Source organism: Hyperoodon ampullatus (genome assembly GCF_949752795.1).
Source record: "Hyperoodon ampullatus genome assembly, chromosome: 14".
NCBI classification, from domain to species: domain Eukaryota; kingdom Metazoa; phylum Chordata; class Mammalia; order Artiodactyla; family Ziphiidae; genus Hyperoodon; species Hyperoodon ampullatus.
This window is the reverse complement of record NC_136927.1, coordinates 22,640,175-22,664,478: the sequence shown is the minus strand read 5'-3', so window position 1 is coordinate 22,664,478 and position 24,304 is coordinate 22,640,175. Positions and strand designations below refer to the sequence as shown.

General features: G+C 62.8%; 2 protein-coding genes across 2 annotated transcripts in view; one reads left to right on the top strand and one right to left on the bottom strand.

Annotated features, from left to right (window-relative positions):
• Positions 1 to 1,500: 1,500 nt before the first annotated feature.
• Positions 1,501 to 2,829, top strand: LOC307063305 (tryptase-like; the record flags this gene model as incomplete). The annotated part of the gene is given in 6 exon segments (XM_079719356.1): positions 1,501 to 1,561; positions 1,729 to 1,900; positions 2,012 to 2,277; positions 2,430 to 2,487; positions 2,489 to 2,591; positions 2,665 to 2,829. Coding segments are annotated over 6 exon segments (825 nt in total).
• A 2,770-nt stretch (positions 2,830 to 5,599) lies between these two features.
• CACNA1H (calcium voltage-gated channel subunit alpha1 H) overlaps positions 5,600 to 24,304 on the bottom strand; it is a gene marked incomplete at both ends in the record, with an annotated part of 62,287 nt that continues 43,582 nt past the window's right edge. Inside the window, 25 exons of the mRNA XM_079719150.1 lie at positions 5,600 to 6,592; positions 7,199 to 7,356; positions 7,471 to 7,903; positions 7,995 to 8,116; positions 8,863 to 8,941; positions 10,440 to 10,510; positions 10,728 to 10,861; positions 11,062 to 11,171; positions 11,987 to 12,138; positions 13,940 to 14,132; positions 14,349 to 14,438; positions 14,666 to 14,791; positions 14,987 to 15,113; positions 15,373 to 15,557; positions 15,680 to 15,748; positions 15,827 to 15,950; positions 16,113 to 16,213; positions 16,721 to 17,131; positions 18,741 to 18,949; positions 19,107 to 19,197; positions 19,383 to 19,538; positions 19,836 to 19,953; positions 20,697 to 20,882; positions 21,651 to 21,802; positions 23,661 to 24,103. Of these exons, the coding sequence (XP_079575276.1) occupies positions 5,600 to 6,592; positions 7,199 to 7,356; positions 7,471 to 7,903; positions 7,995 to 8,116; positions 8,863 to 8,941; positions 10,440 to 10,510; positions 10,728 to 10,861; positions 11,062 to 11,171; positions 11,987 to 12,138; positions 13,940 to 14,132; positions 14,349 to 14,438; positions 14,666 to 14,791; positions 14,987 to 15,113; positions 15,373 to 15,557; positions 15,680 to 15,748; positions 15,827 to 15,950; positions 16,113 to 16,213; positions 16,721 to 17,131; positions 18,741 to 18,949; positions 19,107 to 19,197; positions 19,383 to 19,538; positions 19,836 to 19,953; positions 20,697 to 20,882; positions 21,651 to 21,802; positions 23,661 to 24,103 (5,033 nt within the window). The remainder of the gene's footprint in view (positions 6,593 to 7,198; positions 7,357 to 7,470; positions 7,904 to 7,994; positions 8,117 to 8,862; positions 8,942 to 10,439; positions 10,511 to 10,727; positions 10,862 to 11,061; positions 11,172 to 11,986; positions 12,139 to 13,939; positions 14,133 to 14,348; positions 14,439 to 14,665; positions 14,792 to 14,986; positions 15,114 to 15,372; positions 15,558 to 15,679; positions 15,749 to 15,826; positions 15,951 to 16,112; positions 16,214 to 16,720; positions 17,132 to 18,740; positions 18,950 to 19,106; positions 19,198 to 19,382; positions 19,539 to 19,835; positions 19,954 to 20,696; positions 20,883 to 21,650; positions 21,803 to 23,660; positions 24,104 to 24,304) is intronic.

Here is a 24,304-nt window from a genome sequence, read left to right as displayed (position 1 = left end):
CTGTCCTATAAAGAGACACCAAAATACTTAATACAATTTTAGCAAATTGAGTTCTTAAGAATATAAAAAGAATGACAGATCATGGCCAAGTACAATTCACTGCAGGAATATAAGGTTAGTTTAACATGTGAAAATCAATCAAGGTAACTCACCATATTAACAAACTAAAACAGCAAAAGTATTATCACTTCCTTAGATGCAGAGAAAGAATTTTACAAAATTCAACACCTATTTGTGGCGAGCAGAAATTCTCAGCAAACTAATCTCAACAGTGCGCTCTAGTTAAAATGCGCGGAACTAGAGAAAGCCTGAAATAGACGTACACAAGGCCAGGTGATTTGTGAGAAAGATGACAAGGTAATTCAGTGGGTAAAGGATGTTTTTTTCAAAAATGTGTTAAAACAGCTAGACACCTCGATGGGAAGATCAGAGCCTGGGTCTGACCTAATATCATACACAGCTCAGAGACTCAGAGATGTCCACAGCCAGACAGAGCATTGCTCACACCCCAGACAAACTGCAAATCAACACACTTTCTTGATCCTATTAGAGACCCGAGGTCACAGGGCATACAGCTGACACAAAATCTGAAGGGGGCAGGGCTGAGCACTTGGTCACCTGAGACGGATTCTGCTATAGCCAGGGACAGGCGGGCCCCAGAGCCAGGTTGGTGTCCGGGCAGGGTGGGGACAGGGCAAGGCTCCCTTAGGGCACAGGAGGATCCACTTGGGTGGCTGTGTTGGGGGAAGCAGGGGTCCAGGAGGCCGTCAGGTGAGGAGGTGGGCTGGAGGCCCCGGGTGACGAGCAGGCCCAGGGGAGAGTAAGGAAGTGGGGTCGATGGACGGACAGGGACAGTGGTACTGGGCCTGGTGGGGGAGTGGCCAGGGAAGGCTGGCACTGGCCTCTCCTGTCATCTCCCCTTCACTTCCCTCTGCCTGTCCCTCTGCTGATGGCACTCAGATCACCAGATAACAAGGTCCCACTGATGGCAGAGTTAACTGCTCAGATAACACCCAGAGATGACTGTTGTCCAACTTCACAGAGGAATCGGGTCTGCCATCTGGGGCGGGGGCTGCAGGGCCTCTTCCTGGCCAGAGGGACTCGGGCACTGGGTCTGAGTCATCCACTTCCTCCCCTCTGGATTGGATGACCAGCACCCTTCCCCAGACCCTGTCCTGCTCTGTGAGGATAAAAGGGCAGGGAGAGCAGACTGGGCAAAAGCAGCTGGGCCCGCCAAGGTGAGAACCCCCAGTGGGAGTCCGACATCTAGGTGTCACCATGGAGCAGGGTGGTCGAGCCTCAGATCCGGAGCACTGAGGCCCCAGACCCCCTGGCCTGGACTGACTCCCTGATCACCGGGGGCCCCGACTCCACCTGCACCCCACACCCTGCAGACCCTGCACCCCACAGACACCCCACCCCGCAGAACCCACACCCCGCAGAACCCACACCCCACAGACCCCCAGCCAAGCTCCAGCTGCCCCTCCGTGCTCCTTCCAGATGCTCCATCTGCTGGTGCTGGCGCTGCCCCTCCTGGTGAGCCTGGTCCATGTGGCCGCTGGTGAGTCCTGACCCTGGGCCCGTGCTGTCTCTGTCCCCTCACCCCACCCCCCACTAGCCCAGGGATGGGTGGGTGGGTTCAGAGAAGCCCAGGGTGGTGCTGGCACAGGGAAGGGCTGAGCCTGGTGGCCGGGCCGTGTCGTGTCCTGAAGGCACTTCCTGCCCCAGCCCCAGACCAGGCCCTGCAGCGAGCAGGCATCGTAGGGGGACGGGAGGCCCCTGGGAGCAAGTGGCCCTGGCAGGTGAGCCTGAGATTCAGCACCCAGTACTGGAAACACATGTGCGGGGGCTCCCTGATCCACCCCTGGTGGGTGCTGACCGCGGCCCACTGCGTCGGACCGTGAGTCTCCACAGGGCCTGGCAGGTAGGGGTGGGCCTGGGGCTTCACTCACGCTCCTGGGTGTCCCAGAGGTGGCTCAGCCCCTGAGTAGGTGCCCCTCTCTCTCCCCAGGAAAGTCCAAGACCCCACAGTCCTCAGGGTGCAGCTGCGGGAGCAGCACCTCTATTACCAGGATGAGCTGTTGCCCATCAGCAGGGTCATCCCCCACCCCAACTACTATATAGCTGAGAACGGGGCAGACATCGCCCTGCTGGAGCTTGGGGACCCCGTGAACATCTCCAGCCACGTCCATCCGGTCACCCTGCCCCCTGCCTCGGAGACCTTTCGCCCGGGGACTAGGTGCTGGGTGACAGGCTGGGGCAACTTGAACAGTGGAGGTGAGTGTCAGGGACCGCTGGAGGGGGACTTGGGCACATCACGGCTCCACCACCTGGGGTTTCCTCTGGGGAACAGGGTCCCAACCGGCAGGCTCAGGGCGGTGATCCCACACTCTCCTGATGCAGCATCCTTCCTCTCCTCTCACCCCCAGAACCCCTGCCACCACCATTCCCCCTGGAGCAGGTGAAGGTCCCCATCGTGGAAAACAGCATGTGACATGAAATACCACACTGGCCTGTACACAGGGGACAACATCCCGATCGTCCGGGACGACATGCTCTGTGCCGGGAATAGCAAGAGGGACTCCTGCCAGGCGGGTCTCGCGTCCCCCTGCAGCCCCCAGCCGCCCAGGCCTCACAGCCACCGCTGACCCCTCCCCTCCCCAGGGTGACTCCGGAGGGCCCCTGGTCTGCAAGGTGAATGGCACCTGGCTGCAGGCGGGTGTGGTCAGCTGGGGCGACGGCTGTGCTCAGCCCAACCGGCCAGGCATCTACACCCGCATCACCCACTACTTGGACTGGATCCACCAGTACGTCCCCGAGGAGCCCTGAGCCCGGTCCCCAGGGTTGCCACCTGGGTCAGCGGAGAAGCCAGCCCCACCCTGTCCCCACACCACTGCTTCCTGCTGAGGCAGCGTCCTTCCCCACCTTCCCTGGCCCCCTGCCCTGAGCACCCCCTGTTGACGCCCCTGCCCCGAGCCCAGGGAGCGGGCAGTGGGCACTAACGCTCATTAAAGATCATGAAAAGCAGATGTGGTCGTCGCTGTGTTTTTGGCTGTGGGTGTCGCTGAGGGAGAGGGAAGGGTCCAGGGCCCAGCCAGGTGCAGCCACCCTCTCTGTGGGTCCCTGGGCCCTGAGCACCCGCCTTGCTGTGGGGATGGCCCCGCCCTGCCCCTTGTGCCCGGGGCTGACTTCTCTGCACACTGGCTTGTGTCTCTTTTTGGTGAGTGGCATCATGCTTTTGGGACAGATAAAGAAACACGGGCCATTTAGATGATTCTCAGGGCACCAGGTACCCAGCAATGGGGTCAAGAGCCAGAGCATCATCCCCCTCGGCCAGGTCCCTCCATTTCGCTTTTGCAGCCTGTCCGCTTCCCCAGAGCCACCCCACCCATCCCAAGACCAACAACCAGGACTACCCAGCCCAGGGGATGGCCCCCAGGGAGGGCTGCCAGGGAAGCCCAGGCATGCAAGGCTGAGGATGGGGACTCCCCGACTCCCTGGCGTCCTGGTCGTCACCCACTCTGCCTCCAGGATGACCTGGAGGGCCTCTAGTTGGCCAGGGGCCAGGACTTGACTGGAGGCGGTGTGGTGAACTGGATAAGGGCTGTGCTCCACATCCTTGTTTCTACACAGAAACTAGTCAACTGTCCCATCCTTCTGCCCTCTAACCCTTGACCGATGACCCCTCTCTAGCAGGGAGATTGCAGACTAGAGGCTGGGCCTGGGGGAAGAACCACTGCAGCAGCCCTGGGTCCGGCCCAGGTCAGCATATTCTCGCTGTGGGAACTGAGGCCAAGGTCACACGCAGGAGAGTCTGCAGACCCCATCACTCCAGGTCCAGCTGTGCCCCGCCCCCAAGCCCACACCAGGGCCGCCCGCTCTGGGAAGCCCTGCAGTTCCCGGAGTCTCCACCAGAGGGAGGCCTGGCACCTCCTGGGAGGGGCTGGGCAGGTGGGGAGTGGGGGAGGGGCTGGGCAGGTGGGGAGTGAGGGAGGGGCGGGCTGCAGCCCTGGGCCCTATGCTGGGAACTCACTGCCCACCCGTGTCAGAGCAAATAGGCCTCGGCCTCAGCCAGGTAGAGCCCTGGATGGCACCTCCCACCACCTAGGCCAGCCCAGAGGCGGCTGAAGTGGGTCAGGAGGCCTGCCGTCCCAGTGTCGCTGGGCTCCTGCTTTGCTGCACGGAGAGAAGGGCTTGGACCCTATCCTGAAGCCAGCTCTGCGTTGGGCACAGCCCCCCATTGTGTTCACAGCCACAGTCTGAACTTGTGGAGGCTCACAAGTTCTATCCTGACCCGCCCCCTTCTGTACCTGCTCTCACGGGGAAGGGGTGGGGGGGTGTCTGTGCACTAGGGCTGCGGGCCGAGAGGCCAGCAGGCCGTGGGGCGGGTCTAAGGTCAGAGGCTTCAGATAGGGAGACAGCAGAGAGGGGGGTGGCCCCTGCAACCCCAGGTGGCTGCCCAGCTGGGAAGTGCTCTCACGGGGGCCCGCCCCCTGCTCCCACAGCACCCATTCCTGCTGGAAGCCCTGGCAGAAACTTGTTCCTAATTGGATCAGACCCTGTTTCTCCAGTGTGTGAATGATATCACACGGCTCTGGCTGCCAAGATGAGCTCCTTTTCCAGGGAAGGAGAGCTTTCTATCTGCGATCTGCCCAAGTGGCGGGGGGGGCGGGGCCTGCAGGAGGGCTTTGTGGAGCCCTGTGCCGCTGCTGGTGGTGGAGGCATCACCCAGGTTGGCCCTCACCAAGGCCACGGGCTTGCCACCTACCCACGTGAGGGACGGATTCTGACAGAGGAAATCCAACGCATTTCTTAAATAAGTTAATATTTATTCCGCTCTGCTTTGCCCCTCTCCCCTCCCCTTGGCTCGAGAAGCCGAGTTTTCTGCATCGGATTATTGCAAATGTTTAACCTGAATTTATAAAAGAAACAAAATGAAACAAGGGGGCATCAGCTGAAACTCTCGGCCCAAGCCCCACGGGCAGTGAGGGTCTTATTGCATGGTCCCCACTCCCTGGTGACCAGCTGTTTCCCAGAGACCAGAGTCAAGGGCATTCTCTGGAATCCTGAGGGGGACAGGACGGTGGGCAGTGGGTATGGAGGGGGGATGAGCCAGCAATGAGCGGTGGAGGCAAATGGATGAGAACTCAGACTGTGAGCAACGTGAAGCGTGACCACGGTGGCCTTGGGGATGAAGCTGGAGGGCACAAACGGCCCTAAGCATGTATAAAAATAAGCGGATGTGAGAATGGGGCTCTGCTAGGTGGCCTCTGCCTTTCTCCTTTTGGTGTTCTCTGGTCCTTGTCCCTTGGACATAGCTCTCGTTACGGGACTGCTGACCAGGCCACTGGCACGGTCTGGGACCATGGCAGTAAACTCGGAAATCCCAAACTTGAACTGAGGCTTCGGGCTGTGGGCTCCCCCTGCTCCACTTCGCCCACAATAGCATCTGCCTCCTTCTCCCTGGGCTGACATCCTTCTGGCACCTTTGCCCTCAGTGGGGCCGGACCCAGGGTCCACGCGTAGCCCCGCCTGGGCCACCACCCTGCCGGGTGCACCCCAACCCCAGTGCCAAAGCCTGTGGGCACTGCACCCCGAGCTACACAGGCTTGTCCACACTGTCACCCAAGACTGGGGTGGACCCTTTCTTCGGTGGGCTCTCAGGGACTGTGAGGTGCAGCCTCCGCCCCTCTTCTGGGGGGTCTCCCGAGGCCACTGGAGGCTCCGTCTGCTGGGGTTCGGGAGGTGCCGTGATGCCTGAGGAAGGTCTGGGTTCTGGGGCGACACCATGGCCACCATCCAAGAACAGGTCCCCCCTGGGGCCCCCCACGTCCAGCGGCTCAAACGCAAAGTTCGGGATGGTCAGGTGTTCCGTGCGGCAGGGGACCTGGACCCGCCGTTCCCCCTTGGCAGCAGTGTCCAACCCTGCATTGTCTGTGGGCTCCAGGGGGTCCCTGTGGGGCACAGCCTCGCAGGATGGGGTTCTCCGCCGCAGGGTGGTGCTACTGCCCTCCGCTGCAGGGGCCCGGGCTGCACCCTCGTCCTCCGCAGGGGGCTCTATGGAGATGCAGGGGGGGCTCATCTTCTTCTTCCTGCGTGCCCCCAGGGCCAGCTCGGGCTCTACGGCCCGGGTCTTCACCTCCCCGGCCTCTGGGCCGCTGTCCCCACAGCCCTGCTCCACGGAGGGCCGCCTCTGCTCGTCCGCCCGGCCCGGCTGGTCCAGGAAGCCCTGGGCATTGACACTGTAGAGCCTGTGCAGGTCTGGCTCACCGCCCACCACCCCGCGGGCAGCAGGTGAGGCCGAGGGGCTGTGGGCAGAGCTGGTGATGTGGCTGACCTCCTCGTCAGCCGGGTCTGGGGCCTCAGCCTCCTCTGCGCCCAGGGCCGGTGGCCGGCTGGAGATGTAGTTCTGTCCAAAAGTGTGCTTGCGGATGCGGATGCTGGTGGGCAGCGGGGAACGGGGCGGGGACCGCAAGGAGGGCCCCAGGGGCGCCTTCCTCAGAGGGGTCTTCCCACCAGGCTCTCCCCAGCCTGGGCTGCTGTCCATGGGACCATCGACCTGCCCTTCTAGGGACTCTGTGCAGACTACCTCCTGCAAAGACATGGAGTCATATGGGACCAGCCAGAGCCCAGGCAACAGGGACCCCTCCCCCCACCCCGGGCCAGGATGACCTCGTGACCCCCAAGGCTATGGGCCAGGGTGAGATGGGGCTGCGAGACACTGGTGCGGAAGCACTGTCCCCCAGCCCTAGTGTAGGGGCCCCCACCAACGCTGGTCATGCTGGGGAGGGGCCGTGAGGAGCAAAGGGCTGGAGCCCAAGCTTCCACGGGCAGAATCTGCCATGGGCCTCTGGAGACCCGAAGGGGCACAGAGCCAGGCTGCAGCCACTGCCTGACTCTGGCACCACCAGCTCAGCTTGACACCTCAAGGAGAGAGGAAGGGAGAGGGGCCGAAGTCTCAGGTGAGAGTGGTCTGTGGGTACATCCAGGCCCACAGGAAAGGTTGCTGGGGGGGGCCTGAGGAAGGGCAAGGCTGCCGCCTGAGGGGACACGGGTCCCCATGGCCAGGTGCCATCATCACAGGCTCAGGGGACACAGCGCCTACTTCCCCAATGTCCCTGTCACTCATCCTTCAAATGGGGAGGGAACCCCCAAGGAGCCCCCAGGCCTCAGCTGAGGACCGGAAGTCTCCTCCTACCTGTGTGCAGAGCAGCCGGCTGAGACTAGGGGAGCGGGCTGCACCCAGAGGGGTCAGGGCACGGTGGGTGTCGCCGCCCCTGGCCGGGGAGGACATGGCCGACGGGACCTGGAGGGATGGGCAGGACTCCACAGGCAGCAAGTGGGCGGTGACCGGGCCTGGGGCAAGAAGGTGCCTGAAATGTGTATCTGCCGCTGGCCCCACCCCTGCCCCTGCCGGCCCTGGCCGGCCCCGCCCGCCCAGGTCCTGGCTGTCTCCGCATGGGGCTGTACCCGAGGTGCCCGAGGCGCCCACGTAGGTCTCCATCTCCACCTCCTGCAGAGGGTGGGGATGAGCGGCCGCAGCGGGCGCCACGGGCCGGAACATGTAGCTGTCGTTGGGCAGTGAAAGCATCCTGGACACAGACACCTTGCGCACGACCAGCAGGTTGGGGGCGTCCGGTGAGGCGCCCGGGCTCGGCGGGGCCGTGGGCCTGGGGCGGGCGGGGGGCCCCTGCGCCATCTCCAGCTCGACCTCCGCGTCCAGCTCGGCATCCTCGCGGGCCTCCTTGTTGCTCTCCTCCAGGTGCTTCATGAGCACGGCCACCACCACATTGACCAGCACGAACTGGGCCACCAGCACGAAGGTGACGAAGTAGATGGGTGAGATGGCAGGCAGGTAGCTGAGGCAGTGCTTGTCCTCACGGGCACACTCCCGCAGCGTGTCCTGCGGGCGGAGGGCGGCAGGCAGGCTCCCACCTCCGTCTGCAGGGCCTCTCGTGGACTCCCACCACCCCGCCCACCGCGTGGGCCGGTACCTTCATGATCCCGTTCCAGTTGTCCCCCGTGGACACGCGGAACAGTGTGAGGAAAGCCATGCCGAAGTTGGAGAAGGTGGCGTGTCTACTCAGGCCCTCGCAGGGGTTGTCCTCACTGCACTCTGCCGGGAGGGACCTGGTCAGCCCGCCTGTCGGGGCCAGTCCGCACACAGGCCCTGCCCTCCCACAGGGACAAAGGCATGCTCCTCCGGGATGCAGGGTGGTGGTACAGCTCAGGGGCCCTGGCAGGTGGATGCCTTCAGCACAGGCCCAGCTCTGCATCAGCATGTCCCCCTTCTATTCTGAGGAGTAACAGGGCTGCCCTGGGCATGAGGCGGCCCAGATCCAGGTTGTGGGGCACTAGCTGCTGGGTCTGAGGAGTCCCCTCTGGGCAGACCATGGAACCCACTGAGCCTTCAGTGACACCCAAAGGGGAGGGGGCTCCCACAGGGTCTGGGCTGCCATGAAAGGTCCCCACGGACCCCTGCCGGGACTAGCCAGAGCCTCACGCCTGGGGGTCTGAGGAGATCCTTGGTGACAATTAAGGACTTGCTGCAGCATGTCCCCTGGGGACCAGGTGGAGTTCAGGTCACACCTGTGTGTGGGCACGTGCACTCACACTCATGTGCAGCTCTATCCTCCTGGCCTGGGTATGAACACATGTGCGTGTCTGTGTGCACGTCATGTGTCTGCCACAGCACTTTTGCATGTGCCAAGTCACCTCACGGTGAAGGGCTGACAGGAGCAGGGGCCAGGGCCTCAGCCTGGCCAGCACCCGGAGCCATCCGCGGGCTGTGTGCTCATGCGTGATGCTGCGCCTTCCGGGACCCCATGTCTGGAGTGTGGGCCACGGCGCAGCTGCACTCACCGAGCCTCCCAAACAGCTCCACTCCCAGGGCAGCATAGATAAAAAACAGGAGCATGAAAAGCAGGCCGAGGTTCCCTACCTACATAGGAGAGAAGCAGAATGAGGTCAGTGGGGCGTCAGTCCCACCCCACCCCCTTTACCCAAGACCCGCCCAGCAGGGCATCAAGCTCCTGGGGACTGCCTTGAGCCCTGTTCTTAATCCATCCCTCTTGGCCTCGGAGCTCCTGTGGCCCCCAGGGCTCCCTGTCCTGCCTGGTGCCCAAGGCCCCTCTGCTGGCCTCTGCCCCTGCTTGGCTCCTCCCGCCCACCCGGCACCAAGGGTGCTGCCTCCAGCTCCTCTGCTCCCCAGAGCCTGGGAGGCCTCCCGAGGGCTCTGGTGGACTCTGTGCAGGGCCTGCCTCCAGCCTCAGGGTCCCCACCGCAAGGTGAAGGCTGAAGCTCTGCAGACAGTGAGGTCTGGCCTGACCCCTGCCCGAGGCTCTTCTGTGAACTTGCCTCCCACCCTCCCAGCGCCTGCTCACGCTCACTCTGGGCTATGGGGGGTGCGGCGCAGGGGCACCCTCACACGCCTCCCTGACCCTGATGTGGCTGCTGCCCCTCTTCTCCAGCACCTGCTCCGGCCCCCAGAGGCATGGCACTGGGGCGTGGCCAGGCCCGGGTTTCCCATCCTCCACCCCCCACCCCTTCCCGTCACTCCCACAGACACTGGGCAGGCTCCAAGGAGCGCTGAGTATAACTCAGGTCTGAGGAATGCTGCTAAGGGGACCAGTGGGGGCCGGCTGAAGGTGGAGGGCGTGGAGGGCTGGGGGTTTAGTGGGCAGCTGGGGAGGCAGCTGGGTGGATAGAAACATGCTGGGCTGGTGGACAGACAGCTGGCCAGGAGGGCTGGGTGCTGGACAGCTGGACACCTGGTAGATGGGTGGACAGACAGCTGTCTGAATGGACAGACAGATGTGTGGGTGTCTGGGTAGCTGGAAGGCTAGTTGAGAGGGCTAGATCCACGGCCAGATGGACATGTGGATGGATGGCTGGTCAGGTGGACTGGCAGAGGGACTGAATACTGCACAGACGGGGCAATAAGACTTTCAGCTCAAGAGATCACAAAGGATCAGTGTGGTGGCTGTTGGGCACAGGACGCGAGGACGCAGGGCCTGAACGGCTCCAGAGGAGAGAGGCCTTTGGCCAACACCTGAGCCCTGGGTGTGGTCCTCCAAACTCGACAAGCACACCTTCGCCACCAACTCTGCCCTCTGCCCAAATCCCACTGCGTCCAGAATTGCACTGGGGGATATGGGCATTGGTCATTGGTCTTCCCCAGAAAGACTAGACTGAGGCCCGGAAGGCAGGCAGCACGCCCCTCTCACAGCACAGCCCAGCAGCTCAGTTACTCCTTGCACCCGGCAGGGAGGGGGGTTGGTAACTACAGTTGCCGCGAGACGGGGCGACCACGTGAATGAGTGCTGACTGACAGTGGGTGAGGCCCTCCCTGCAGCCTTGTCCTCTTGGGGGCGTCTGTGATGCCCACCCTGGGAGCAGGGAAGCCAGACCCAGGCCCAGCCCCCGAGCTGCCGACCTACCTGGGGCAGCGCCTGAACCACTGTGTCCAGCAGGGCCCGCATACCCGTGGCCATCTTGAGCAGCTTCAGCACTAGGGCCGGGAGCCAAGCATTAGCGGGGAGGGGGTGGGGCTGGTCTGACCCTCCCCTGGCTGGCCAGACCCGGACCACCCGTCCCCCCACTTCCCGTCACCAGCATAACCCACCAGGGTGGGGTGAGGAACGACACGGGGTAGGTGGACACCTGAGCCCTGTCTACCGGCCCTCCTGATAGCCCGGAGACCCTGGTGGGACAGGCAGGTGGCCTACCACGGGCGATGCGGAGCACACGCATGATGCGGATGATGGTGGGGTTGATGGGCAGCGCCGCGTTCATCTCTATCTCCTCCAGTGTGATGCCCATGATGGACAGCAGGACGATGGCCAGGTCCAGCTGGTTCCACCTGGGCCGGGCGGGCAGGCATGATTCAGTGCTGGCCACTGACTCTTCCCCAGCACCCCCAGCCCTTCAGAGCACCAGGAGTCCCCTCCCTGTCCCCTGGGAATGTCCTGGTGTCACCACAGGGCATCTTGCACCTCTACTCAGCACCGTCACCTCTGCAGGCCTCAGGCCACGGCTCTTTCCTGCCCCTGATCCACACACCTGTCCTTGAAAAACCTCCGGAACCCAAACGCCACCAGCTTCAGCACGGCCTCAAAGACGAAGACGATGGTGAACACATAATTGCAGTACTTGAGGGCCTCGTCCAGAGACTGGGGACAGAGTGTCAGGCTCCTGAGTGTCAGGCTCTCTGCCCGGCTGCCCCTTCCCACCCATCCTCCTGCCCCCTTGCGGCACTGGACGCACCCCCCCTGCCGCACCCGCACCCGTGCCCTGTCCACCCTGCTCCATCTCTCTCCTCTGCTGACCTGGGCACCTCCTCAGATACGGGACAGGTCTCAGCTATTACTGGATGCAGGTCTGTGCTGGGCTGGGGAGGGCTGCCTGAATTTACCCTCGCAGCATTCTGGGGACAACTCTCAGGTGGGGGAACCTGCCCCTCAGAGCCCAGAGTTCTGGCCCTGCCTGGACCAGAGCCACCCACAGCCCAGGGCAGGGGCCAGCCCACCGGATGGGCTCAGCTTCAGCCAAAGAGTCAGAGGCTCTCTGCTGTTCTAGGAGGAGGGGGCGTCCCGTCTTTAATGAAATGGTAGCGATGCGATCGGAGGACATCTCCCTCTCTCAGTCTGGCCTTTCCTGGACTGTGAAATCCACAGTCTGGGAAGCTGGACTCAGGGACACTCCCTTACCCAGCATTTTGGATGGAACTTCTCATGGGGCTGGGGAGGCCCTTGGGGCAGGTGTGCCCTGGGAGTTTCCACTGGTTTTAAAGGAAGGAGGACCCTTTGTTCCAGCCACACATCCATGTACCCCATAAACCCCAGTGAGGGCTCAGGCACTGCTGCATACCTGGGGCCCCCAGTTCTTAGGGTAGTACCACCTCGCTGAGCAATGGACCCCACTCGCGGCCCTCCCCGCTGCAGGCCTGGAGGCAGGGTGGGTGGGGTATCCAGGCAGTGAACCCCACCTTGGGCTGGTTGTAGTGCTCCATGGACATGGTGATGACGTTGACACCGATGATGAAGGTGATGAAGAGGTCCAGATAGTGGCTGGTGCACAGAGAGTGGATGGAGCGACGCGTGGGTGAGTAGTCCGCATAGTAGGGCCGGCGCTGGGCCTCTGTGGGAAAAGGGCGATGGTGAGGGGTTGGGTGGGGTGGGGTGGGAGGGCTGCCTCCCAAGGGCTGGAGGGTAGAGGTGCTGGGGGAGGGCCCAGGCTCAGACGTGGGCCTCAGGGGCAGGTCACCCACCGACCTACTCCACCAAGAGGGCCCCAGCCCCAGGGCAGACCCCAGGAGTGGGCCTGGAAGCTGAGACCCCACCTGTGCCCTGCTGTGGGGCCCTGCCCAAACCCCGCCCTGCCGGGAGCTCCCAAACCGGGACCTGTGTGATCTACTCTCCTGAGCTGGCATCAGGGTTCAGAGACACCTCAGTGATGAAGGGTGGGCAGATGGAAGCTTTCCTGGGGGGCAGGGCAGGGAGGCCTACCACACCCCATCTTCCAGGCTGGGCATGTGCTGCCTTCTGACCCCCAGGCCCAGAGTCCCTCTACTCCCTGTGCTCCAGGAGGCCAGTGGGCAACTGCCTGCTGTCTGGAGTCTGCCTGCTCTCCGGTCCATCTGAGGTTGATGGCCATGACCTGGGTGGCGGGGGGAGGTTGTGTATCTCCCAGCAGTTCTGTCTGCACTAAATGCTCCACCTGCTGTAACTCTTTAGGGCAGATCAGTGCCCACCGAGCTCCCACTGGGTGAGGGTATAGCTGCCACCACTGCATAGGGGACCCACCTCGGCCACAGAACCCCGCGGGCAGGGACCAGGGAGAGCAGGGGCCGACGCGAACCGACCCCTCCCTGGGGCCCGCATGCTCCTTGGTCTGGCATGCGGTCACTAGAAAGCTCGGCTCAGCTCTTGCAGCCAAAGGGGCCAGTGACCAGTTGGGCCAGGCCAGCACTGAGGACATGGAGTAGCCACCAGCCGGCAGGCTTCCCAGAGCGCAGCAGAGAAGCAGTCAGGCATGCAGGCCGGGCGGAGGAACACACACGAGCTTGAAGGCAGCAGCGTGGACACCAGGCAGGCAAGCCAGCAACCCTTCCTCCCACTGGCTCCCGGCGCCCACCCCAGCCGTCCTGTGCCCACCCTGCGGTGGACCCCAGTGGGCTTGGCACCCGCCTGCGATGTCCACCCTTCCCTGTGGCAGTGGCAGAGGGATGGAGGTCAGGCCAGTCCGCAGCCCTGTGCAGTGGCCGGCAGAAGTGGGGGTTAAGGCATGCAGGGCGGGGGCAGGTACCTGGGTTGGGGAAAGTGCCTGGAAAGACAAGGAGATGGTCTGAGCTGGCCGCGGTGGGCGGGGCCAGGAGACTCCACAGGGTGGGCGGGCAGCTCAGCAGCCCCACCTGGAAGAGGCCCTCTTTGCTCCCCAGCTGGGTGGGGTTTTCTAAGACCCTCTCTCTGTCTTGGATGGCTCTGCTTGCTCCCCACACCGTGGCGTGAAAACTCATGGGGTGAACCTGCCCCTGCGGTAGTGGGGGGTGGGGACTGGGACCTCATCCATCCCCTGTGCCTCCTGGGAAGGGACCCCGCCTCCTGCTGCAGCCATCCTTCTCTGAGGGCAAGAAGGGCAAGCATGCAGAGCCACTCGGTGAGGCCGGAGTTGCGGGTGGGGCAAGGGGACTGGGGCCAGGTAGGGGGCTCCGGGGCCAGGCTGCTGAGCTGCTGCCTGGGTGCTGCCTGCACAGCCCTGCGCCGAGCATGAGGGAGACCCGGGCTTAGGCCAGCAGCAGCCGGGTCTCAGAACCGCCCCTTGGCTGGTCCCCAGGTCCCCAGCCACCCTCCCACAGGCGAAAGGTGGGGGCTCAGGCAGGTGGAAAAGGCTGGGGTGACGCGCAGGTACCGACCCGCCCCCGCCACCGGGAGCGCCTTACTCCTGCGTTTCCTCTCCAGGCGCCGCTGCCGCTTCTCTTCCCGCCGCCGCGCCTCCTCAGCCTCCTGGTGCTGCCGGCACTTGTGGAAGTTCTCCACCACGACGCCCACGAACATGTTGAGCACAAAGAAGCTGACGATGAGCAGGAAGGAGATGAAGTAGAGCAGCATCCAGGGGTTGTGGTTGGGCACCGGCTGCGACACAGGAGTGGCACGTGGGTGCCTGCCCACGAGGGCGCCCCTCCCGGGCACGGCCCCTGCCTGCAGGGTAGCTCTGGCCCCCGACGCGGAACTCTCCAGAAGTTCTCAGAGGCCAAAGGCGGCCTCTCGGGGGACATTCCCTGAGATGACCAAAGGACACGGGAAGAAAGGTCTGCTTGGAGGAGCAGGGCTGCCCACCGCCCACCGCACCTGCTGGTCTATGCCCACGGCGTCCAGCCCGTCGTACATGATGTTCACCCAGCCGTCCTTGGACGAGAGCACGAACAGGGACATTAGCGCCTGCAAGGCCAGAGCAACGTGGTTACTTCTGGACGTGGCCTCCTGCTGGGGAGACACCCCAAAGGACCACACCCCCTACCACAGCCCCACGCACAGCAGACCCACCCACGACTCGCAGACCCGCCATGCCGCTCCCACCTTACAGGTAAGGATGAGGTTAGGTGAGGTCACCCCCACCAGGCTCGCCCCCCATCCCGACCACCACCCCACCCCCCAGCCCTGCCCACCTGGCCCAGGTTGTCGAAGTTGTACTTGCGTCGCACCCAGCGGTAGTGCGCAGCCCAGCACTCGGCTTTAGTGGAGATGTTCCTGGTGTCGGTGCCCTCGCAGTAGTAAAACTTCCCCTTGAAGAGCTGACCAGGGCGGGGCAGTCACCCAGAGGGCCAGGGCTTGCACCCCCATGCTCCAGACCCACCCCCACGGGGCCTCCCAGAGCAGCCGGATAGAGAGCAACATCTCTCTCGCTGCTTGCCTGGGAGTTGGCCCTCCTGGGGCTGCTATGCTGCTGACCACAGACCACCGTCCCACAGACAAGCAGGGCCACGCACCTGCACCCCTAGGATGCCGAAGATGATGAAGAAGGCACAGCAGATGAGGACAATGTTTCCGATGGGCCTGAGTGACGATATCAGAGTCTCCACCACCAGTTTGAGGCCTGGGGCCCGGCTGATGACCCTGGACGAGGAGCAGAAGAAACGTGCTGTTGAGCCCACCCAAGGGAGCTGCCACCAGACAGAAGGCCCAGCGCTGCAAAGACCCCACCCCCTGCTGGCCCCAGGCCCTTTCCCTCCCCAGCTCTGCCCCACCCTCTGGCCCCGCCCCATCCAGCCACAGCCCCGCCCATTCGTACCCTTCTCTTCCCCAAACTCCACCCCATCCTTCCCCAGCCCTGCCCCAATCCCTGATTCAGGCCCTGCCCCACGGCCCAGTCTACCTCAGGGGCCGCAGTGTCCGCAGCAGGCGCAGCACACGCAGGATGCCCAGGATCTTGGCACCACCGGCTGACGCCATGGCCACGATGATGTCAACCAGGGACACCAGGACCAGCAGCCCATCCAGTATGTTCCAGCTGCTCTGCAGGTAGGCATGCTCACCAGAGACCAGGCCCAGGGCCACCACCTAGTGGGTGCAGAGGAGGGGCTAGTGGACATATGCGCTGCACATGGGGCCAGGGTGGGGCCACTGTGCAGGGCTGCGAGGCCAGATGGACAGACGCCTGGGCTCCCCTGGACACCCTGTACCTTCACCATCATCTCGGCCACGAAGATCGCCGTGAAGATGTAGTTGGAGACGCTGAGGAAGACGCGCTCCTGCAGGGGACAGGACGATGGGAGGGGCCAGCCGCAACGGTGGGACCCCACCCCTCCCAGGCAAGGAGGGCGCCTCACGGTGCTGCCGGGGTCAATGTCGGGCCTCTCCAGGGCGATCGTGATGCAGTTGAGGAAGATGAAGACCAGGACGATGTGATCGAACATCTTGTGAGCGATGATCTTCTGGCAGGAGATGCGGAACCTGGGGGCCAGGGGTGGGGGTTCAGGGACAGCCCCGGCCAAGCCCTTGATTCCCGTCCCCAAGGTCCCAGAGGCGGAGCACAGCGCTCACCACGTGGTAGGGACGCAGGGGCCCAGAGGGAGGGGTCAGCTTTCCCAGGTTTCTCCCAGGTGTGCCCCATACCTGTTCTGTGGGGAGAAGAGGTACAGGGCCCAGGGCTCGTGGCTCCGACAGCACTCGGGCTTGTAGGGCTCCAGCACTTTCTGCAGCCGGGAGCAGCAGCTCTGGGGAGGTGGGGGGTCCTCAGGGCCCCTCCCAGCCTGGCCAGCCCCCAGCCTCTCCTGCCTTCAGGCCCAGCCCTGTCCACCCACCCGGGCACTGGGTGAGGGATCTATGCTGGGAGTCCAGGGGGTGCCGGTAAGTGGCCATCCTCAGATCCCTGCCCAGGTGGGCCTCCCAGCAGAACTGTCCAGGGCAGCAGAAGTGCCTAGCTGAGAAGGTGGTTCTGCTCTCTCCCCCTCTCCTCCCATGGGGCTCTCATTGGCTGACCGACTCCAGCTCAGAACAAGCCCTCAGCTGGAGGTGGGGCTGACCCTGGGGCGAATCCCACTCCAGAGCTCCCTGTGGATCAGCTGAGGCCACACCAGCCAGATCAGCTCCTGCCCAGCTTGTCCTGCTTCCCTCCCCCGTCCCAAGGGCCTCCCATCAACGCTGCTCCCGAGTCCCCACCTGGGAAACCAGCCCACGACAGGGGGAGGCGAGGGGCTGATGTGAGGCCCACCCCCACTCACATCCTCCACGTCATCGTCAAACTCGGCCAGGTCCTCCTTGTGGCTCTCGATGCGCAGGAAGAACTCGCTGGGCAGGGCCAGCCCGTTGCAGTCGTGGAGCTTGGTGGGCAGCAGGGTGGCCGGCCGCAGGGGCCGCAGGTCGAGCGTGCTGCGGTGGTCCAGGGACTCGGTGCGCTGCAGCAGTGTGGCACGTGTGTCTGGCGAGGCTCCCACACCAGGCCTGCTGTCCTCGGCCTCCTCGTCTGTGCTGCCGCTGCCCTTGCCCTCGCCGGACAGCAGCGACTCACGCTCCCCGCACTGGCTCCGGCGCTTGAGGCTAGGTGCGCGGCCCAGGCTGTTCCAGCTGGAGCGCCGGCTGCTCCAGGTGCTGTTGGGGCCCCAGTGGGTGCAGGGTGAGCTGCGGAGGCTGGACTGCGGGGAAGGGGCAGGAGTGAGCAGGTCGGACCTCCCCCAACAAGTTACCCCCAAACATCCTGGCCTCAGGAGCACCTGGCACAGGGACCTTTCGCATCCAGTGGCATCACCATTGACACCCATGGGTGACATCTGTACATGGATCATCTCCTTTAACAAGCGGACAGCCCTGCTAAGGAGAGACACTAGCGGCACTGAACCTTCAGTGGGGCACCTGTGGCACACAGTGGGTCGACAGCTAGCTGGAGAGACAGCCAGCAAGCGTCAAGAGCACTGAGTGGGCCTCCCGGGCCTGCTCGAGGACCAGAGGGTGGGCGAAGGTTATCAGCGGGCCTGGGCCCAGCCACGGACCAGGCATCCTCAGATGCCACTGAGCAGCTGAACTGGATCTCTGGGGAGGGGCCCCACATCAGTTTCTAGCTGGCAGACTCTGGACTTGCAAAGAGAAGCTGGGCGCTGCTTATCCAGGAGATAAACTGGACTGTGGTCCGGGGACTTCACCTTTGCTGCGCCTACCCTCTTTGCCCTTCATCGTTTTCACCTCAGGGGTCCAGCAGGAGCTGAGCTGGAATCCTTGCTCAACAGCCCCTGTCCTCCTCCCAGGGACTCCTAGCAGCTTGGCTGTGATGCATCTTGTTGCTAGATCACTCGGCCCACCCAAGGCTCAGCCCCGCACCTTTTCTGTTACCAACACACGATCGTCCTGCCTTGATGGTTTGCCTGGACTTTCCTCCAGGTTCATATCCCTGTGCTTTCTCTCCACTGTTAGCTTGTCCTGCTCTGCCCACCCCTCCCGGGCCCTTCTGAGAAGCCCAGAAGCCGGCTTTGGCTGTGTCTGCTGGGGGTGGTGTTTTCTGGGTTTGTCTGGAAAAGACCCTGTGGGCTCCAGCTCTGCAGGGTGCTGTTGGTCGTGATGCACGGAACCCTCTGCCCGGCTTCCGTCACCTGCTTCACATCCTCAGTTTTTTTTGTATTTTTGTTTGTTTTTTTATTTTTGGCTGGGTTGGGTCTTCATTGCTGCATGCAGTCTTTCTCTAGTTCCGGCGAGCGGGGACTACTCTTCCTTGCGGTGCGCGGGCTTCTCATTGCAGTGGCTTCTCTTGTTGCAGAGTACAGGCTCAGTAGTTGTGGCTCGCAGGCTCTAGAGCGCAGGCTCAGTAGTTGGGGCACACAGGCTTAGTTGCTCTGTGGCTGTGGGATCTTCCTGGACCAAGGCTTGAACCTGTGTCCCCTACATCGGCAGGAGGATTCTTAACCACTGCGCCACCAGGGAAGTCCCACATACTCAGTTTTTTACACCTTTTTGCCATCCTTCTCTGTTTTCCCCATCTTGTACGCTGTGCGCTTTGCCAGCTTTTATCTATGATTGCAAATTGGAAGATAAACTTCCGGCCTGACAGTCTACTCGTTTGTTCATACTCCTCCCATAAAAACAGCAGCTTCTGGCTCCAACTTATAGAACACAAATCACTCAGGGCCAAGGGACTCCTGGGGTATGACTGGGGCGGGGTGTGCGGGACCCTCACTCATCTCTGGGGAGGGCCTAAGGAACTGGGTGAGTGAAGCCTGAAGGTGCCCTGAGGCCAGGGTGGGGGACCATCCCTACCAGAGACTTCTGGTCCCCCAGCTGGGGGTCCACAGAGCTGCTGCTGCCACGTCGTGAGTCCAGGAGGCCAGGGGCTGCGTCCAGGTGTGGGGAGCTCTTGGGGGTGGGCATGGGTGTGGCTGCCGTGCGCATGATGAGAGGAGGGGGCAGGCTGGCCTGGCCCTCCAGGTGCCCGTTGGGGGTCACCGCCAGCGAGTACATCTTCATCTCTGGGTGGGGGGAGGAGGCCGCTTGAGCCTGCAGGGCTCCCAGGAAGGATAATCTGCCCGCCCAGGACCCACCCACAGGAGTCCCAGCTGTGTCCGGACAGACAGGCAGCGCCCCCTCCATCCTGTCCCTGCCCCGCCCCCTCACCTGCATGCGCACCTGTGGCCCTGAGGTCTCTGAACTTGTCCAAGTCCTCCTCCAAGTGGGTGGAGGTCTTGTCTTCATCTGTGTCGGACCTGGTGGCATCGCCCTGTGCCCGAGGAGCACACAGTACACATGAGGCTCCCCTCAGGTGGAACCCCCCTACAGGAAGGGCAGGCCAGCACGGGGGCGGGTGTGGACGGAAGGGCCCAGCGGGTGGAGGACGGAGTTCTCTCCATGTTGGTCTGCCCAATGTGCCTGGCTCCCACTGCCTCCCCTGGAAGCCCCTCTCACCTCCGCCTGGAAGCCCTCCACGAGGATGGCCACCAGCAGGTTGAAGAGCACGTAGTTGCCAAAGGTCATGAGGGCCACGAAGTAGAGGGCAGCCCAGGAGGAGGTGGAGGCCATGCCATTGTAGAGGACAACGTTCCAGTCCTCCTGGGTGAGGATCTGGGGGAAAAGGGGTGGCGGGGCAGAGTGGGCCCAACATGGGGGCCGAGGGGATGCCAGGACGGTGGGCCTGGCTGTAGAAATGCTGACAGGCCCTTAGGACAAGAAGGAGCTCTGGACAAGTGAGACCAGGTCCACCACCCCAGGGGCCAGGATCAATGTCCCTGCTGCTGTTCACAGCTCGTCACTCACTGTGGCCTTGGGCAGGCCTCAGCCAGCTCTGGGGCTGTTCTGAGCAGGGCTATGGCTCTCCAGGGACTACCATGTACATGAGGGGACGGCCCCGCCTGGCTTTACCTGGAACACGGTGACGATGGCCCACAGCAGGGAGTCAAAGTTCTTCCTGTCAGGGACCGTGTCTCCAGTGTCTGTTTTCAGGCTGAATTTGCAGCCAAAGAGGTGCATTCCAAGGATGCTAAGGGCGGCAGACAGGGATGTGGTGAGTGCGGGAGAGGGGGCACAGGTGGGGGGATATGGGGGGCGCTGCCCGGTCACCTCCACACCCAGCAGCTGTTCCTCTACACCTCCCCCCGGACCCCCAGCTTTCTGATTTGCAGGGGCCTCCCAAGTGCCCACAGCCGAGCTGTTTCCATTGTATAGGTGGGAAGACCAAGGCCAGGAATAGGAGGGACAACCAGAGGCCACTCTGGCTTCAGGCAGCAGCCAGGACCTGAGGTGCCTGTCTCACCCAGCCTACCTGGGGCTGCCCTCTGCCCTAGCCCCCTCCCCAAGGCCTGAGGCCCCGGGCCAAGCTGACCCACAGCAAGGGCTCAGCAAACAGCAGCTGAAGCAAGAAACTCCAGCCTGGCTGCCCCGCCCCTTCTCTGCCTCCCTCATTCTTGGCTTTTTGGGGGGGCACAACCCCGATCCATCCATCTGGGGGCCGGTCCCATCACCCCACTCAGCTATGAGCCGTGCGAGCAGAGCCCAGTATGCCGGTGCCTGGCACAGAAGGTGCCCAGTCAGTCCTGTCAAAAGGAACCAGTGACTGAGTTTCTGCTGCCGCTTTGAGGCTCCTGGCACCCCGGGCCCCAAAGCCAGAGCACGGGGCCAGCGTGGTGGGAGGGGCCTCCCCTCTGGGGCAGGCATGTGCTCAGTGCCCCAGGCCTTTCCCTCGCAGCCACAGGGGGCAGGATGACCCCCACCGGCCGTGCCCACCTGAAGATGAAGATGAAGAGCATGAGCAGCATGCAGAAAGTGGCCACGTTATCCATGGTCTTCATGAGCACCACCAGCTGGCGCCGCAGTGCGGGCATGAAGCGCACCAGCTTGAGCACCCGCAGCAGCCGGAAGGTCCGCAATACCGACAGCCCGCCGTCTGCCTGTCCGATGATCTCCCACACACTGTGGGCAGGCCGAGGCTCAGGAGGGCCTTCTCTGGCCGTGCATCCCTGTGCCACCCTGACCTTGGGATACCCTCTTCCCAGAAGCAGGAACACCAGCCCGGGAGCCACCGTGGCCTCCGCTCAACCCCATTCTGGGAGCAGGTTCAGCGGCATCAAGGCATCGACAGGGCTGAGGGATGGTGGTGACTTCTCTGAAGCCTCCTAATCAGCTGCTGTCCTGCTGGCTGCCCGACCCCCAGAAGCTGCCCAATCAGAAGCTTCTCAGTTGAGGGCCTTTCCTGGTCCTACGCCTTTCAAGCTGTGCCTGGCTTGTCTATTCTTGTTAGGGTGGGGGATCCCTTGACCCCTGAGGGCCCTGCTTCCTCCTGGGGAAGGGAATTCCCCCAGATTCTCCAATTCATTTCTGTGTTGATTTTGCTGCAGCAGACACCCCTCAGGCAAGCTGGCCTTCCTCGAAGGTTCTGAGCCCTAAGTGGAGTCCGGCTGTGAGGCCGAAGGGCCACTGGGTGCCCACTCTCTTCCTGCAGGGAACAGCTCCACTAGATTCTACAAACTTTCACCTGAGATGTAGCTGACCTACCTGTGTGTACCCGACAGTGCTTGTGGGGAGGGGCGGGGATCCTGTCCCAAGACATCCCATCCCATGAAATGCTATGCTGCTGGCAGGGCCTCTCCTGCTGGCTGGGGCTCTGCTATGTGTGGGGGGCTGTCGCCTGACACTGGAGCCTCCCCGGCCCCTGTGGGCTCCCAGGAGGTGGGGACCCACCTGATGACCACGATGATGCCATCGAAGATGTTGTAGGGATTCCTGATGTAGCCCAGCGAACCAAAGGCCAGCAGCTTCAGCAGCATCTCCAGGGCAAACATGCTCGTGAACACGATGTTGCTGATCTCCAGGGCGTTGGTCAGCTCGTCAGGCTGTGGGCAGCGAAGACATCATCAGGGCCCACCCATGGCTCCCAGTGCCCCTCAGCAGGGGTGGGGGACCACTCCACTGAACTAGGAGCAGGTAAGTCTGCATCAAGGGGCCAAGGGGCTGTGGCAGCATCTCAGAAGGAGCCCAACTGGCTGCTGTCTGGAGGAGAAAACAAGGACCCCAGCGATGTCCCCTCCAGCTGGACCCCAACCTGTCTGGCCCTCCTATCCTGACTGTGCCTGACCTTCCCACCAGCATGTCTGAGAAACAGGGCTCCAGAGACTTCCCCAGACCCCACAAGCACAGGCCATGGGAAAAGGGGCTGGAGCATCTGCCTCAGGGTTCCAGGGTGGGCATGTGGGTGCACGGGGTGCAGGGCACACAGTTGGTGCCTCCCAAGAGCTGCCCTGATCCCTGGTGGCCTTGCACACCCTTCCCTGTCAGCAGAAGGCCCCAGGGGTCCCTCTCTTACTGGGGATGAGTTGGCCCCCCTGTGTGTGTGCACACCTGCACCAGTGTAAATGCTGGTATGTGTGTGCGCCAGTATGTGGCCTGTTTGTGTGCACGTGTGAGTTTGCATGTACCTGCATGTGCCGTGCATGTGCACAGGGCTTCCCACACGTGCATGTCTGTACACGTGTCCACATCTGCACAGGTAAACCTTGAGTATGTGCGTGTGCACGTGCGTGTGTATATACACGTGTGTGTGCAGAGGCTCTTCCTTGCCGGGGATTCCCTCCAGCCTACTGCTGTCCCTGCCTAAGTCTCACCCTCACAAAGAGAACCTCCCTGCCGGGGCTGCTGGAGGCTAACACTGCTGGCATTTACACTGAATTGCTCCAGGATGAAAAAACATAGCTTAAATGACTTGAAAAGCCCAGAGAACGGAAAACGAGGAAGGCAACTTGGTCATTAAAAGTGAACTGGCCTCGGGGCTTCCCTCATGGTGCAGTGGTTAAGAATCCGCCTGCCAATGCGGGGGACATGGGTTCAAGCCCTGGTCCGGGAAGATCCCACATGACGCGGAGCAACTAAGCCCGAGCACAACTACTGGGCCTGCGCTCTAGAGCCCGCGAGCCACAATTACTGGAGCCCGTGTCCCTAGAGCCCATGCTCCGCAACAAGAGAAGCCACAACAATGACAATGAGAAGACCGTGCACCACAACGAAGAGTAGCCCCTGCTCGCCGCAACCAGAGAAAAAAGCCCGCATGAAGCAATGAAGACCCAATGCAGCCCCCCCCCAAAAAAAAGTGAACTGGCCTCGGTCCCCAGAGTGGACACCCTCTCCCTGCTGGATCCAGCCGCTGCTCCTCCCTGGCGAGGCCCCAGTCCCGGGCAGGGGCTACTGGGGGACCAGGCATCACCCATACAATTCCTCCTCTGGGGGCCATTCCATACCACTGGCCTCTCCCGGGCACAGCCAGAAGGTCTGGCTCATGTAAGCGGGGGGCCTCTCTCTGTGAGAGCTGGGCTGTGGGAGTCCCATCCTGAGAAGAACACTGGGTGGCCTGGTGAGCGCCCTCGGCCCCCTGCTGCCTCTGGGATTGTGATTTCAAACCCCCACCCCAGACAGGAGGACCTCCAGGCGGGAGCCACGTTTTCTCCTTTCACCACTCAGCAGAGGCCCAGCCAACGAGAAGCATGAGTGTTTGCCGAGTGGCTAATAAAAACTGCCACAACAGCTGACGTTCAGCTCTAACGCCATCCCTGTTCCCCAACCCCCAGAAACCCCTCTGTGGGGCCCTGTAAGAGACTGAAGTCTCGAGGAGACACACGAGGGACGTGCTCCCTGGGGGTCACTCCGAGGGCTGTCCATTCAGGCCCACTTCACCTCTGGAGGGTGCACCGGGCCGCCTACCTGCTCATGGTACTCGATGCCCATGCTCAGCGTGTTGGTGAGGATGGCTACCATGATGCCGCGGTTGAAGTACTTGCTGTCCACGATGCGGCACAGCTTGCCGCTAAAGGAGGCCCAGACGCGGCCCAGCCCTCCCTGCTCGCCTGCCACCGCCCGCCGCTGTGCCCTCCGCCGCGTTCCTCCTGAGCCTGGCGTGTCCGCCGCTGGGGGTGGCTGCATGGGGTCACGGCAGTCCCCGTGCCGCACATCCCGCGTGAATTCGTAGACCCCGTTGCTGTCGGAGTCTCCGCTGTCTGAGTCACTGAACTCCAGCTCGGGGTCCTCCAGGGCGCTGGTGCAGTACGGGCAGCTACTCAGCTCACAGGTCAGCGTGCCCGCCTGGGGGCTGGGCAGGGGGCAGGGCACGCTCAGGCCTGACAGACGGCTGGGGGCCTGGCCCAGTCCTGCAGGGAGAAGGATGTGGACAGCCTCAGGCCGCTCAGCTGCAGCACCAGGCGCCCGGGACCCACGTGCACAAGCAGGCTGCCATGGGGTGAACGGTGTCTGTGTAGACATGCACATCGTACACATGCACACGCCTGGGCACTCACACCTGGGTATATGTGCACATGTGGGAACATTCATACACACCTAGGCACACACCT